Source organism: Phoenix dactylifera, chromosome 17 (genome assembly GCF_051530095.1).
Source record: "Phoenix dactylifera cultivar Ajwa chromosome 17, Ajwa_hap1_PhDact_Kaust_v1.1, whole genome shotgun sequence".
NCBI lineage: Eukaryota > Viridiplantae > Streptophyta > Magnoliopsida > Arecales > Arecaceae > Phoenix > Phoenix dactylifera.
Window position 1 is genome coordinate 9,177,923 of NC_143206.1, and position 17,002 is coordinate 9,194,924.

The 17,002-nt window shown below is 37.0% G+C and overlaps 1 protein-coding gene across 6 annotated transcripts in view; it reads left to right on the forward strand.

The window, feature by feature from the left end:
* LOC103714418 (Tudor/PWWP/MBT domain-containing protein) overlaps positions 1 to 16,720 on the forward strand; it is a 34,890-nt gene extending 18,170 nt beyond the window's left edge. For 3 of the 6 annotated variants that reach the window (XM_008801658.6, XM_008801655.6, XM_088713213.2), the window contains 8 exons: positions 7,728 to 7,836; positions 7,932 to 8,044; positions 8,161 to 8,348; positions 14,653 to 15,121; positions 15,208 to 15,676; positions 15,784 to 15,960; positions 16,146 to 16,195; positions 16,286 to 16,720. In XM_008801658.6, coding sequence (XP_008799880.3) covers positions 7,728 to 7,836; positions 7,932 to 8,044; positions 8,161 to 8,348; positions 14,653 to 15,121; positions 15,208 to 15,676; positions 15,784 to 15,960; positions 16,146 to 16,171 — 1,551 coding nt within the window. In that variant the 3' untranslated portion in view covers positions 16,172 to 16,195; positions 16,286 to 16,720. Of the gene's footprint in view, positions 1 to 7,727; positions 7,837 to 7,931; positions 8,045 to 8,160; positions 8,349 to 14,652; positions 15,122 to 15,207; positions 15,705 to 15,783; positions 15,961 to 16,145; positions 16,196 to 16,285 lie in introns of those variants that run through there. The other 3 variants (XR_015974301.2, XR_015974302.2, XM_039132868.3) reach the window with 3 other exon arrangements.
* The last annotated feature ends 282 nt before the right edge of the window (positions 16,721 to 17,002 follow it).

Sequence of the window (17,002 nt, forward strand, 5' to 3'; positions counted from 1 at the left end):
GTTCAGTTGAGAAGTTGATTTTTTTTCAAGTAGCATGCATGTTCCATGCCATATAATAGCTTTGCCAAATACTGTTTTGCCTGATTTTCCAATTAAAAACTGTGAATATATATTCTTATTCTTCAGCTGCACATGTTTAAACACTTTTGCCCCTACTTTCAGCTGGTTTGTGGGAAACCCAAGTAAATTTACCATTTTCAAAATATGTCGCTTAACGACTATGATGTGTAGACTAGAAGACTTCAAGACCTTTGTTTCTTGATTTTTGTGCATCTTATGCAATTATAGATCATTATTAATAGTGCGAATTGGTGCTATTTGGAATAAAAACATCATCATGTAAGTCATGGCCTGAACCTAACATGCTAAGGGACGGGTACATATGCAAGGTTTCCAGGTGTTTGGAAGTAGTAACACTTCAACCTTGAAAAAGACTGGACTTGGGAACACTACAATATAAGCGCATAAAAAATATACATAAAAGATTGCTAGACTGATTGATTCATGAATAATCCTTCCCAAAAACTTCTATTCATGATATTTTACATCGGGGAGAAAAGGGTAATGATGTGGCACATGATAGAAGTGTCAAGGACACCTTTAAACTATATGGAAACATAGAGCCATCACTTGCATCTGATGCCCTTTGGCGACATGCTAAAAATCCATGTAAAGTGTTGACACTTCTAGTTGTTGAGGTGGTACACTATCCTGTGATGCTACAAATGCGTTCAGTTACGTCATATTCTAGTGTGTAATAGTGTTGTCACTTTAGGAACTCAAAAAATTGAATTCTCTGACTAACATTGATTGCCCGCTTTGGTTCTTGTGGAGTTACAATATTCTATGAATTATTAAAAATTTCTTGATTTCTTTTTAGTTTTGTCTTGGTTGAATGATTCTCCAAATTATTCTCCAAAAATGAATCAATTCAGAACTATTCAATTCTCGAATTATACACGAATTTTATGATTTATTCCTGAGTTACTCATGATTAATTTTAAAAAAATATACTGCAAATTAATGATATCATATATTGTTGCTAACACTGGTGCTTTTTGCTATTACTTGTTATTTTTTTACTTATCCTATAGTTATTTTAAATTAAAAGTTTATAAATATCTTAGAAATATCATTTTCTCCAGTGTTACTATTTTTTCTAATTCTTGGTTATCTGAACTCTTTCAGAATTTTTGATGAATTTGTCAAATTCTTTATGGATTCTGAATGATTATCTCTAGCCGAAGTATTCCAGAATGCCAAACTTGTGACCATATTCTTATGCAATTATATGCGGAGCATAAGTTGGAAGGTTCCCAATAATAAATATATGAATTTTGTAAAAATCATTTTCAATTCTTGGCTTTTTGGAAAAGTGGTTTGATAAGATGGAAATCTATTCAAAAAACAAAAATACGGATTTCAGAAATGCGAAGCCCCTATAGTCCAAGAGCGAAAAGAGATTGGTGTCAAAGCAACAATATAAAAGATTGTGTCAAAGATTCAAGTAATGATCAATAGCTGCTATTACTGAACTGGCTGGTGAAAGGCTGCTTTCTGGATGCTGGCTTGAACCAACTGGTGCAAACAGGCACCTGCTGATGTCGCTCTAGTATGGTATTGGTATGGACCAGTATCGACCTGTATTGGGCAAAAAAGGGTGAAATAGCCCCCCCTTTGTTTTTTTTCCAGTACTGATTCGTACCGGTACCATAGCGGACACAAACCTGATTGATGCATGTATGATTGCTTAGATTTAATTCTTTTGGATTGAATACACGTAAAAGTTAAAAGCAAAACAGAAAAGGCTGCCATTTGCCATTTGTATTCACCTCGTTCTCATGCAATCTCCACTTTATGATCCATCAATTGTTTACCCTTCTATTTACTTAGATAGGTGATCTTCTGAGCTAGTAATTATTGCGCAAGCATCCCTTTAGGATACCTTGATCTCTTTCTTTCCATGAAATTTTACTGGGTAATTTTTGCTTGAAGAAAATTGTATCTTTGTGGTAATTTTTGCTTGCAGAAAATCATATTTTTGTGGTGTGGAATGATAAAACTTAAGAATACATTGTTTCAAAAGCATACCTCCAAATCTTTTTTGTCATATGAATGAAGAACAATCTCCACTAAATTCTGTCCTATAAGTTTACTATGTTAAGGTCCTTTAGTTCAATGTGTTCCACATAATATCTTTGATTCTCAGCTCAGTAAATCCTTTTCAAAAACTTTCTACAAAAATGAAGTGATTTTATATGCCTGGTTTCTTGCAAGCTCACTTGTTACAGCTGTCCTTTTCTAATGCTTGTCTTGTTGTTGAGTGAAGAGTCACGTGTCACCCAATTGTAATGGAAAGCCAAAATGTTGCAAACTGGCTTAGTGTTGTATGACTTTGTATGAGTTGCAGCAGCTGAGGGCGGTTGGGCCGATCATTACTCTTAAATGTAACCGAGTTTGCTGTTGTTTCATCTCTGTACAACTCTTGTTAAAATTTTAATTTGCTAGCAACCAAACATCCACTAATGTTACCTTGGAGTTCAGTGACTCAAGAAACTCATAGAAAAGCCATAGTGTAAGAAAACTTATTTTTTTTAACATCATATATGAAACATTGACTATCAAATCCTTCATATAAAATCCTTTACAACAATAGTAAGCTTGTTAAGCTGCTCATCTTGCAGTTCTAAAGAACAATTGTGGCATGCAGATTGCCAAGTACTTTCTGGTTCCTAGATTGAGTTTAAAAAATATTACATAAGTAAACAAAATCCTTAAATAAAAAAAGTAAAGATTTAGAAATAAATTAGTCAATTAGAAAGAAAATTAGAGGAGTGAAAGAGAAGGAAGAAGAAGGATCAGGGAAGAGGCTGATAAGGTCGAGAGGAGGCATAGAAGATGGGTACAGGGATGTAAGCAAGGGGAGGAAGAGGTGGGAGAAGCAAAAGAAGAGTAGGGAAGGAGGAGGATGAGATCGAGACAGGGCAAAGGAAGTGGGAGCAGAAGAAGAAAGAGGTTGTGAAGGAGGAAGAGAGGGCAGAGGGGAGGAGATGTACGGGAAGTGGAGCCACAGGTGAAGGAAGAAGAGGGCAGAGGTAAACGAGAATGAATTAGGAGACTTAGTAAGGTTTCAACTCTCAGTTTTGGTTTATTTTAGCAGGAACTTAATATATATTTATGGTCAAATGAATATTCTTAACGGAAACAACTTAAACATGACCAAATCTTATGATGTGAACATCCTATATAATCCCATTTGTAAGAGCTTAATATTGTTATAATTTAGTGTAAATAACTATGAGCTCAAAGATTATTTACTATCACTTAGAACATGTTATTAGTAGCATAAAATGAATGCGGAATGTAGAATGCTCACTATGACATTTCACTATAACAATGAAAACCAAAAAAATTGGCTTCCTATACAAAATCCAATGCAAGCTATCTTGAGAAAAAAATAATGCAAATTATGCAATTCTTTTATTGGTAAAGTGAACTAAGAAGTTCAATTTATAACAAATTGATTGGTAGTTGAGTTAATAGTTGGTGCGTGTTTCAGGAGATATCTTAAGTAAGATGAATTGAAATTCATTGGTTGGCAACATGATAACAAATGATTAAAATTAGAAAATTTGATCAATAAAGACAGTTATGTTGTTATTGCCCTGACAATCTAGGATCTTGGGAGGGGCGGACTTGGGAGAAACCTAACCTTTGGCATTTTTTGTACAAAGCGGTTGCCCCAAGACTTGAACCCGCGCCATTGCGCTTGTGAGCCTAAGCTTTTTACCATTGCACCAATGGCCCCTATAAAATTTGATTAGTATATATATTATATAATTAATTCTGATAACTGAATAATATGTTGTGTTATGATTATTGAAATCTAATGTTCAATTTCAATAGTAATATTTTAGTTTATGCATGACTATTTCTCTAGGCATTTGTACGTAAATAGAGTACTTTATAAACCAACAAAGTTGAAAAAAGAAAGAATACGGAATTGTCAACTGCATTGAATGAAAAATTAATACAAAAATGAAGTAAATTGGCATAGCAAGTGAAAGAGAGATGGGTCTTAACAATCCACTGTGATTTACTTTTTATGTTTTGCTGGGGAGAGTAATTGATTTTTGAAGAGGCTTGACTCTTGAGGCTGCAGAAATCATGGGAGGAATGAGTAGTTTCAAGAGAGTTAAAGTTTGTGAGAGGTAGCCTAATGGTAGAATTGTAACGGTCTTCTGATTCTGGAATTCTAATATAAGTAGTTTTCAATTTGAAGAAGTATATTAACTTAAAAAAGTGATTTGAGGAGAGTGGAAATTTACATAAAAGTGGAGTGCTATTATGCAATCAAAATGGGTCAGGTGTCCAAATCACAATGTGGCATCATCTTGAATCAGTTCACTACCCAACAAGGAGAATGGAGGCAACAGTGTGGGAGCATTAATTTTAAAAACAGTTCATAATAATTTTAAATATATAAAATTTGTTTGAACTTTGAACTTTGAATGGTTGAGATAGTTTCAACTAAATCTAAGGGTCATAAATCTTTCTGACAGAAATTATACTAGGTCTTGACTATTTTATGAGTTAACATATTTTTTTATTCTCGAATTTTCAAAATTATTATGTTAAACATAAATTATCATAACATAACTTAGCATAGTGACACCATTGCTATGTGCTCTTTTGTATGCTTGTGGCAACAAACAATCATTGTTATGATATTTGATATATTAATAAACCAATTTGAAAAATAGGAAGCTGAGTTTTTTTGCTTAATAATAGCCTATTATACTTGTTAGAAAGTATTATAATGACTTCAAGCCAAGTGTGCTAGTTCTCAGCATTGAGTTATGTTATCTTCCATTTTTAGTATTTATCCCAATTAAGAATTTTGATCATGAATTTATTTCCTTCATCCTAAGAAGCCTTCTGAACAGAATTAGATAAAATCTTCTCCATCCCTGTTTGTGTTGGGGAAGGACGAGGAGATCCAATATTAGCAGGTTGGGTTGGGTTAGTGGGCCAGATTTGGGTAACAGGAACTCAATGTGCGGTTTACTTTTTTTACTATTATTTATATTGCTAGAATTTCTCCTAGTAGATTCAAGAGTCCAGATTGCTTCTGGACAAATTTATGGGTACTTCTGTATATGGTATAGATGTATCACTGAGGATCATATATGAATAAGAACAATCTTGTGTTTGCCTGTGTGCATGCATATGCATATCCAGGTATATCTGTCTTGTGTGAGCATGTGCATGTGTGCATAAAGATATATGCACATAGATACATGCATGGATAAGATCGTACTTTTTATAGACCATATATCTGCACGCATAGAGATGCATAAATAGATATGTTGTTAACATATATGTATGTCTATAAGTATATCTGTTTTTACACTGCTTGGACCAAATGGACCGAGCTTGCTTATAGACTCCTGTTTTTAGGTTGAAATTCCAAAAAAAAAAATCTCATCTTTAACAAATCTCAACTTTTTTAGAGGGAAAATAACTCACAAGCATCAGTTTCCTTGATTATGTAAAATAATTTGTTCCGCAAATTCAGAATTGCATCTTTCCCATGTCTCTATCCTGTTTGAACAAATTATCTAATATGCTTTTAAGAACCAGACAGCTCATTAGTACTGTGACTGAACTGCTGTGGTTAATTTGTCGCTCAATTTTGACAAATTTCAGTCAGGTCTAGTTCTGAATATTTGCATTCCAATTTAGTCCAAATCTGAAGGTTTGCTTTATTTGCAGGTAGTAAACTTGAGTTTGACTCATTTGACTTTCACATTTATACATAATTATTGGCTGAGTTTCTTTTTTTTGGGAATCTTGCTCACCTGAATTTGTTTGTGGTGCTTGCAATTCTCTCTTTGATGAGAATGTTAGTTCATTCGGTGCTTTAATTTTTCCTTCTTCAAAATCTTTTTAAGTTGTTATTAGATGCTTATGTTTCCCCTTTTCTCTTCTTTATCTTTGAGTCCATATGGATGCAATGGGTGAAGTTTCTTGAAAACAATCATCAAATTAGTAGCAAATAATAGGATGGGTTTCTTAGTGGTTCCTCTCTCTCCCTCCCTCCCTCCCTCCCTCCCCCTCCCTCCCTCCCTCCCTCCCTCTCTCTCACATACACACTCCACTCACTCACGTGGTTACATATTTAAGCATGACTTCCTTGATGTTATGCTGGTTCTTAGATCTAATTGTGCTGCCTCCTGATCATACTATGGATATAAATTGGTGTACTGGCTTATATCTGGATTAGGTCTTCCTTGCAAACCTTTGCTTCTCTATATTAATTAGCTCCCATAATTTGTTTACCTGGATAGATAGTCCTTGTTGATTTATCGGTGAGCTCATAATGTGGGACTTGATACATGAGTTAGAGAAACTATTATTTTTGTCCAATGTGTTTTCATGTGCTGTCTCTACTGGAACACCATCATGGTTGAAAGGAAAATTTCACCACACTTCTTTCATTTATCTTGCATGAAAATTATTTGAATACCGGTGCTTTATGATTGGATTCTCTTGGTTGAAAACCATGCAAGCTGATTTTCCTCTTTATAATTGTCGACTCCTGTTACTCCACTAGTTGCGCCAACCCAAATTCTAAAAGCTTTTTCCATTGATGATAAAGATACATAGTTAAATTCTAAGAAATATTATTGTTCTGCTACTCTTCTGTGCTGGTCTGTGAACTGACATAATTTTTGACATGAATGAGTTACCTCTCATTTTTTTCTATAATCTGTGCTCTCTGTTTTGTGGGCTGTAACATTCTCCTTTCTCCTGGTACTTCATTTCACATGTGCACACCTCCGAGAAATTTCTACACTGGAACCAGCAAAAGTATTTCTTTTCTTGTGTTTCATGTGGTGGTTGAGACCGAGGAATGTGGAACCGTCCCATCCTGAACTGGTACGGTTTCGGCTTCGAAAACGATTCACTGCTGGCGCTGGAGAAGAAGAGAAAGAAAGAGCGAGCGGGGAAGGGAGGGAGAAGAAGCGGCGGCAGAGGCCCGGGGGGGGGGGGGTGGTGGTGGTGGGGTGGGGTGGGGTGGGGGGTGGAGTGGGGGTGGGGGCACTCGGTGTCCGCAGCCCGCTCCTTTTCCTTCCCTCCCCCGCTCGCTCTCTCTTTCTTTTCTCCTTCTCTAGCTCCGGCAGGTTTTCTCTTTTGGGTTCGCTCTCTCTTTCTCCTCCTTCTCTGGCTCCGGCAGGTTTTCTCTTTTGGTATGAACCCGGCACGGCCCGTACCGACTCGTGCCGCCGGGCAACCGTTACGGTGCTCAGTAGTGTTACAATAGACTTTGGTTGAGACACCAACAATTAGTCATTACCATGCTCTTAATGATGCTCATGCTCTTCTGTTTTGTTTTTCAGTAATATCGAAAGTGATGTTACTTTCCCCACTCTCACTACATGGGTATATTAAATTGTATGTCTAGCTTTAGACCTGTGAGATTCTTTCTATAACATGATGTCACGGAGATCCCCAGCGTTGCTATAGAAGAATCTTTCTGTTTCTGAAAAGATTTCATCTTTCTGTTGGGCCTGTTTAAATTGTAGTTAATTGTTAAAGGAGGAACATACTTCATTAGCTGCATATGTAATTGCCTGTTATTTTAATAATTGACCGAAATTCAATATTCTTGATCAATATTGACTTAATTTGTTTTCTGCTGCTGTGTTATTTGTTCACTTTAGGTAGTTGATATTCTTCTTCATACCCTGGAAAGAGAGTCTAGCTTGTACAGAAGGGTTGATCTATTCTTCCTTGTAGATTCAATTACTCAATGTTCGCGAAGTCAAAAAGGTACCTTTATTGCAGTTTTTGTAGCTTGTGAGCTATTTTTCCATCATGCTTTTCAATGAATTTAACATTTAACAAATATTTCTTAACCTCTCCAGGTGGAGCTGGAGATGTTTACCCCTCTATTGTCCAATCAGTGCTTCCACGTTTGTTATCTGCTGTGGCACCTCCTGGAAATGCAGCACGGGAAAACCGCAGGCAATGCCTCAAGGCAAGAACCTTCAGCATTTCTTTCTTTCTTATTTTTTGTGTTTCTCTGTGTGTGTTTTGGGGGGGGGGGGGGGATCCTACTCTAATGCTTACTGATTTTTGTATTTCCGTATAAAGGTTTTGAGATTATGGCTGGAGCGGAAAACCCTTCCAGAATCAACTATACGCCATCACATTCGAGAACTTGATTCTATAAATGAAGCATCGTTTGCCTGTGCTTCTTCTCGACGTCCATCAAGAACTGAGAGGGCTCTTAATGATCCTGTCAGGGAGATGGAAGGAATGCTTGTTGACGAGTATGGAAGGTGTGGTTTGTGGCTCTCTCTCTCTCGTTCTCTTTTCTCTCTCTCTCTCTCTCTCTCTGTCACACAGTAGAATTTACGTTTAATATCTTGTTATGTGTCTGTGTCAAAGTGGCGGCAATTATCAGGTGAAAGGAGATGATATAATAGAATATGGGTGCCTAGCTCCATCCACCTCTGTTCTGTACTATCCATGACTTCTACTACCTGGATTTGCATCAAAGTTTGGCAGTTGGCATGTATGCAATAGTTGTAGGTATTGTTACTGGTAGAATTCTTTTGTATTCTTCATTTGAAGAAAATATAGGAGAGAACCTTAAAATTTACATGGAATCTTCTAAAGACTATGGAGCCCTTACTCATTTTTGGCTACCTCTTGTGTATTACTTTGCTAGAGCTTGCTGAAGTAACATATGATGCCTTTGTTAGACTGAAAATATAGTTACATGGAACTAATGGCTTTGGCATAGGGTCATATTGATTTATGTGTTGATGGAAAAACTGTTTTAGAATTGTTATTTTATATGTCTTATGTCATTACTGATGGCGGATGTTCCATTGATTTCTACATTAATATTTTTGTGATTACTGTTAATTTTAAAATAAAATTGTACTTGTTTTATTTTGAGTACTCATTACAAATCCACTTGCAAACATTGTACTGAAATCCATATAGCTGCAGTTGAATTTGTTTTTTTTTTCTTTTGTAGATTTGGTACTAGTATATCTAATGGTGCAGATGTGCTAATGAACTACATTGGAGTCAGTGGCTCCAGTTGCTCTACGATAGAAACCTAGGATCTTATTTGAAACTCACTAGAAAGTAGGAACACATAAGCCGACGGGAAAAGAGGCAGGCATTCTACTCGCTTCTGCTAGAGACTTGTGTAGATCATTTGTTAAAGGGTAACATAGGGATTTTGAGTTCGTCAGTTGTTCAGATCTCAAAAAAACATTAGACATCATGAGTCAACAACTCAACATTGTCAAAATTTTTCCAATTTATAGTCATTTAGTGGGCCTTATTTTTTTACTGTTTTCTGGCGTAATTGTTTGGTGGCACCATTGGCACAATACATACTTAGAATGAATCGGTCATTGTGGAGGGTGGCACCATCATAGTGCATTGAACAGTTATATTTATGTAATGTTGCTTATTTATACACTTTAAACTTTAGAACAACTCCAACCCTAAAAAAGGTAATTTCTGTATGCTATTTTTAAAGGCTTTGATTTAAGCTTCTGATCTGACTGTATGTCATTGGTGTTTAAGACTAAATAAGTTTTCTTAGAGGTCTAGATGGGAATTTGAAAGGATAAGACTAAGAAATTGTTAATAAGAAAAGAGTAGAATATGGGGAACCTTTGAGGAACATAACTTATGGTGTCACAACAATAAATTGCTTGGTCATCTAGGTTGAAGGAGTTCACCTTCGAAGCATGGAGTCTCACCATGAAGGGGAGAAATTCTTCTTTTCATGCTTACAGTCTGAAGGTAAATTGCAATGAATGGTACCTCTCATAGAGGTACGTATGGAAGTGCGAAACATAACCCCCTTCCTATGGAGCAAAATGCTTCTACTATCACTTGAAGAAGGTTGTTTCTTTCTCTCTAGAAGAATCTTAACATATAAAAGAAAGAAATAAAATTGAAAACATCTTACAATATCCATGTTTAGTCCAATGTTTCCCATGTGGTGATGCAAGTGCCATAAACTTTGGCTTCTATACAACACACGATGGCCTATGCTTTCCATCTTGGAGGGATATATGTGCTTTGCCATTATTCCAATTTGAGCCTGTCCACCAACAGTTAATTGCTCAATAGATCTTGTGGAGGATATTTAGTTATCTAGAACTGCTTGATTGATCATACTCTTGCAGTGGTCGAGCAGTAACCAATGTAATTGTCAGCATAATCTCCTCCATGCGATCATTCTTCACCTTAAACATACCTTTACATTTAGAATATGTAACATGGAGGCCTCTCTTCTCCAACAATAATCTCTTGATCCATGAGCGTTTTCTACTTAAAGAGACTATAAGCCTTCATAAGTACTTGAATTAGAAGAATAACCTCCAAGCAATCTAGTTGAATCCAAGGTTTGAAGTTTCCTACTAAAGGCTTGGAGAATGTGGTCCTCAGAATGGAAGGAAAAATTTAGTGATATCACCACTTGTTGGTGCAAGAGGTAATGCACTCTTATTGAATTCCTAAATGAATGAATAATCGTGGCACTACCTGTGTGTCTTTTGATAGATGTGTCCATGTGATCAAGAGATCACATAGACAGTGTCATCCTCTTTCTATCCTCCTGACTTGGTCATATAGCCTAAATTGAAGAGTTTTTCTATCACAGGCCTATGTGATTCCATGAATATTCTTTTGGATGACAATTTCTTTTGTTTAATGGTACATCTAAATTCTCAATTGAAGTTGTGAAAACCCTAGATTCAAGACTAAATTTCAATTCTTACTTTTTTGGGTATTTTCCTGATTATTTCCGCACAAAAGAACAAAACTTCCTCCAGGGAGCTATTGATTGGCCCCAAGGACGAAGATCAACCAGGAAAGATGCAGCTCGGGAGAAGAAATCCTGTGAATTTTATTCTTTCCTGCAAAACTAAATTAAATTAGAACAAACTCCTAATATTTCCAAAAATAGGATTTTCAAGAGAATGGAATTTTCCAAGTAAAAAAAAATAACCTAATGTAGCAAAAAATTTGTCATTCTAGAGCTCCTGGCATAAAAAAGCCATCAGAATCTCCTCAAAGCGCAATCCTAATGACTTCAAAACTTTCTTAAAGAAACCAAAACTGTTAGGGCTTGTAGATAATTTTACTACTCAAAATAGGACTATAACTTTGTTCCCTGAATAGAATTTGATTACAAAATCAAAGGAAATAAAAAATACGTAACCTTCTTCCAGGATTTAAATGTAATACTCCCGAGGCCCAATAAATAGTATATTAAGTAAAATAAAGTCCAATAATTAAAAATAACTAAATCTAAATCTAACTGAAACCTAAACTACAGCATGCAGGTTTGAGTAGGGCAAATCTAAGGTAGCAAAAACATTTATAATTCTATAGCTCCTGGCATGAAAAAGCCATCAAAATCTCTTCAAAGCACAATCCTTATGACTACAGAACTTTCTTAAAGTGACCAAAGTTGTTAGGGCCTCTAGATAATATTGCTACTCAAAATAGGACTCTAACTACATTATCTGAATAGCCCATAATTTGGTTACGAAATAACAGGAAAATGAAAAATATGTAACGTTCTTCCAGGATTTAATTATAATACTCCTGAGGCCTAATAAATAGTATATTAGTAAAACAAAGTCCAAAATTTAAAAGTAACTAGATCTAAATGTAATTGAAACGTACACTACATCATTCAGGTTTGACTGGGGCAACATCAATTCTTTTCTTTGTGCATGTCTAATGCACCACCATCTGTAATTCCAGTGTCTCACTATTCTTTTAGTCCCTGCCTGAAGTTTAACTCTATATTATCTACTTCTACTTATTTTATTTAGCTTTTCAAGAGATAATGATCTACCATGTGTGTGTGTGTGTGTGTGTGTATAAAATTGGAAAACTAATATGAGGTTTGTTACCCCTTGGTTTGACAAAAAAAATGTCTATATTTCTTTTCCCTTTTAATCCCATTTGTTGTATTTGTTCTTATCCTATGGTACATACCATGCCAGCCAGTTATAAGCACAGTATTGCCTATGACTTATGAGGACCTCCACCAATGTGTCATGCTTCTTGTTTCATCCACTAGCATGGACTGACATGTATCTGCTTCAACCCTTTTTTTGCCAAAAGAGCCTTTGACATGCATGGGATGACGTGATGCTTTATGTTACTGTGCATGCCATCTCATAAATGGCATAGGTGTGGCACATGATTACTTGGTTCTTTCTTTTGAGGCATATATTAGATGAGGTTTGTTACCCCTTGGTTTGAATATCTACAAAAATGATGTCTATATTTCTTCGCTCTTTTGGTCTCATTTGTTGTATTTCTTCTTATCCTACGGTACATAACATGCCAGCCAGTTATGAGCACATTATTGCTATGACTTATGAGGACCTGCACCAATGTGTCATGCTTCTTGTTTCATCAACTAGCATGGACTGATATATATCTGCTTCGACCCTTTTTTTGCCAAATGAGCCTTTGACATGCATGGGATGACATGATGCTTTATTGCACTGTGCATGCCCATCTCATAAATGGCATAGGTGTGGCACATGATTACTTGGTTCTTTCTTTTGAGGCATATATTATAAACCAGGTGTCGAATTGTTGCACAAACCTATTAATGGGTTTGTCTGTCTTTTAATCGAATTAACTCATTCTCATAGTTATCAAATAACCTAGGCGGCCCCAGGTGATGGACCCTTTTATGGGCTAGGGCAATAGACTGGGTTTTTAGGCACCAACCAAAAACGACAAAATTTGTACAAAATTTACAAAAGAATTTGTACTTTCATATATTTCAATTATTGATTAAAAATAGCATTGTTCTCAATAAACTATCAATATCAGATGATTCGAGGATATGTAGCAATGCTACGAGAAAAAAAGTAACATGCTAAAAGAAAGAAAATTGGCAACATATAGAAATCATATCAATTATACATGATGATACTACTATTATTTTAGTAGTACGCAAATGATGATTAAATTATGGCAGGGTGAAAATTATATAAAAGAAATATCCACTCAATAACATCAATAGTAACTCCAAAATCTAAATGAGAAAGAAGAAAAACAAAACAGACAGAAACAGGGGAGAGGAACATAATATCTGATAATTTTATTATTTCTTTTCCTTTTGGGTTGGAGATGAGGTGAACAAAGAAAGAACACTGTGATTTGAAATTAGAACCCTCTTGAACCACTTGTGGCCGGCCTTTAAATAGATTGACAATAATAAACTCCCCAACTATAATATGTGCTAAGTAGATGATATGTCTGTATAACAGAATTTTCTCTCACAAAGACGAAAAAAGTGTGAGAGAGATGCGGACTTACCTTGGTTCCCCCCTAGGATCCCCACCCATCTCTTGGTGCCAAGTATCTCATGGCCTTGTTGCCAAGTGTCTAAGGAAAACAAAAAAAAGTGAGATAGATGCGGACTTACCTTGAGTCCCTCGCGAATCCCTGCGCATCTCTTGGTGCCAAGTGTCTCATGGACCTTGTTCGACTCTAGTCACTGCTAAGAGTGGTTCATTCAATGGTGGAACGGAGCCCCTTTCTTGCTCTAGGAGCTGAGAGACACAACCCTGGTGGAGAGCGAAGAGAAAGAGGGGATGGGAAGGTCGATGGTTTAGCTCTTACATTTCATTTTCCCCCCTTTGAGTTGCCAGTGAATGGGTTCAATCAAGCCTAGGCTCAAATTGTTTGGATCGGATACTGCTTTGTTGGGCAAGTGCCTAATGGATCTGGACAGCCCAGCAGGATTCCCAATCATCCAAGTGGAGTGCCTGATACTGTAGCGAATCTCCCAGTAGTTGGGCCATCTAGGCAGGCCTTGCCTAGGTAGTTTGGGCTAAGCTAGGCAACTAGGTGGGCAGTTGTAACAACATTGCTATTTCATAACATCATTTAAATGTCCTAGGCAAGATATGATTAAAATATCATTTTTTTGGGTACTTTAGATGTTATGGCTCTCTCTCTCTCTCATGCTCGCACGGGCACTTTTGCAAACACACGCTAAGAGCATGCTAAAGTTCATAGCAATGCATTGTGGTATATCCTGTTTTGTCAGTTTGGTGCACTTTCAGGCTAAAATCTGGTCTTTGGTGGAGTTCCAGGCCTGGCAGATGAAGACTTGTTTGATCTCATATCAACCCTTTCTTCATAACCCATGTTATTGTTTATATGTTTTAGTTTTTACATTAGTAACATGAGTGCTTACAAGGTTGTTAAGAACATCCCACTGAAGCAATTTATGTTCTTTTTTCCTGATCCAGTCAATGTTAAAAAGAATTTTTAGGAGTCAAAAGATGTTTGATAGTGATGATCATAGAGGTACACATTGGGATTTATGCTGGCGTGAGCTGGATATTCATTAAGAAGGTGGTCATGGTGTATTTGATAATTGGTTATATTACTAGATGGTTTAGTCTTTTTCGCAAAACAAAGTTCAAGGGATTATGTTAGCTGGAAAACGTTGTTACAATATTTGAATTTCTTGAGTACTTCAGTACCAGTGCAATTTATTGTCTTGCTGTGAGCATACTTCTCACTTGTACTTCTTTTGCTTTTTCTTTTTGTGGGCTTCAGCAATACCAGTTTCCAACTTCCATGCTTATTTCGTACTACTTTGCTTGAAGATGAGGAAGCAAGTGCTGATGATGAAAAAAGTTTCGAGGCTGTTACTCCAGAACGACTTGCTGTAGTTGATCATGAGAAGGGAATCACTGAGAAGCACCGGCGTATCCTAGAAGATGTTGATGGTGAGCTAGAGATGGAGGATGTAGCTCCTCTTTGCGAAGTTGAAGTGAGATCCTCCTCTCATGTTTCAGGAGATGATACCATATGCAGTACTCATAATCAACCTGATCAGCATCATTCATTGCCCTTTGCTCCTCCACTCCCTGAGGACAGGCCACCATCTCCACCCCCTTTGCCATCATCTCCTCCGCCTTTGCCTCCCCCTTGCTCTAGCGCTCTCTCTGTTGTTTCACAACATCAACCCGGTTCACATGCTATTGCTGATACTGCTGACTTGCATCTTTCTAGCACTACCCATGTGAGTTCTTCAGCTTTTCTAAGAAAATTATGTGGTGTGGGAGTTTTACTGTTTCTAATTTAAGCTTCTTTTTTGATCTTGTGTAGAATATGCAAAATCAACAATCAGAGTCTTGTCAGCGTCCAAGTACTCTGAGTGCGAACTTGATGCCCTCAGAGTTGGTTCCGTGTTATATGCCTAGATATGGAGGTCCTCCAAAACAGTTGCCACCACCTGTCCTATCTCATAGTTCTTCTAGTTCTTATGGCAGCTTTCCTGCTTCTCATCCAGCTAACAATTCTGGGAATAACTTTCAGTCTATGGTCACTGCCCCTACGTGCAATAAGACCTATCACTTAAAGCCACCCCCTCCAACAGTTTCAAATCAGTTCTCCTATGTCCATGCTGAACCGCAACAAAGAGCTCAACCTTGGGGCAATTGTTCTGCATTCACTGAGAGGTTCCACTTTGTACATGATATCCATAGGAGAAACTTCTATGGTGATAGAGGTGCAAGGGGACCAGTTCAACAAGAGATTGTTGAGAGGGGCAGGTTTTCTCCAGCTTTTCATTCGGGTGGGATGCTTTATGTTCAGCAGGAACTGTAGGACATGTTCTTTAACTATGAAATAGGTCTGCACTAATTGTTATCACGGACCTGAACTTAATGCCTTTCTGTGCAGGTCCCTCAGTTTCTGAAAAGGTGGAGGCATCTCCTGTTTCTCTGTCCCACTATGGTCCACCATCAGATCCCCCACCAATTCCATGCCCTGGGTGGCCTCCTCATCCCAGGGTGTCCAGTTACTCTGTATCTGCTTCAAGACCACCAATAGAGAGCCGAGTTTCTCGAGCGGCTGGAGGTGCAAGAGCTAAAAAATATGGCCTTATTATTATTATATCACCCTTTTTTTCTTTTATAATTCATGCTAAGAAAGTCTAACATTGCTGCATATCCTGGTTTATACACATCAGCTAATCAGATTGGTTCAGCTAACATGGTTTTGGTGAATTTTGCTTAAATGAACTCTGTTTTCTGCTTTTGCAGCACCTGGTTACTGGAGACCAAGATAAGCATTTTGTTGTCAACAGTTAATGGTATGCCACAAGTTTTTGGTTAAGTAATTCAGCTCGCTTTTATCAATCAATGCAGTTCCATGTACATCTTCTGACATTACATTTCTATAGGTGAAATTCTTTGATCTGGGTTCAACAGCAGCTTGCTCAGACAGTTCAGGAAGTATCTCTTTTTTTTGTTTTTGTAATGGGAGGAAATTTCTATGAGATGCCTCTCCATCCAAATCAGAGCTTATTCGAGGAGAGATTTCTGTTTGAGAATGAGAAATGCAGCCTGCCTCATTGTACATATGGATTTTAGTATTATTCTGCCAAAGCAGAAGCGGAGAGGCAGTCATTTGTGGGAAGAGCTGTATCATAGCTTTAGACTGTCGTGTGTTAATCTTTATTTATAGGTACAACAGTGTTAGTCCAATAGTGTTATTTCTTTTGGAGGTTCATAATCCCTTTACCCCTGCAATTTGTCATTTTTACATTGGCCCCGCTTAACTGTAAGGGCTCCCTAAAAAAACATAAATTAATATAAATTTTTGATTCAAGCTCTTAGATGGCTTTGCCCGCTCTATGAATTTGTTGAATTGTGTTGCCTCATCTCTTCCAAGGTTCTTCTGCAGCCTGTTTGATTTATGGATTAATGCCATTTGATTACAAATTCTTCCATCAGTTTGGTTACGAAGTATGTGGCAACCCTGTAATCTTTTTAATAGTTAGGTTACAACCTTTATAAGTCAGGTTCTTAAACCTTCTTAAACCAGTACTAATGGAGCCTATCCAAATTATTTTGCAGAAGTTTCTGCGATCGATGATTGAATCAAACTGCAACATCTC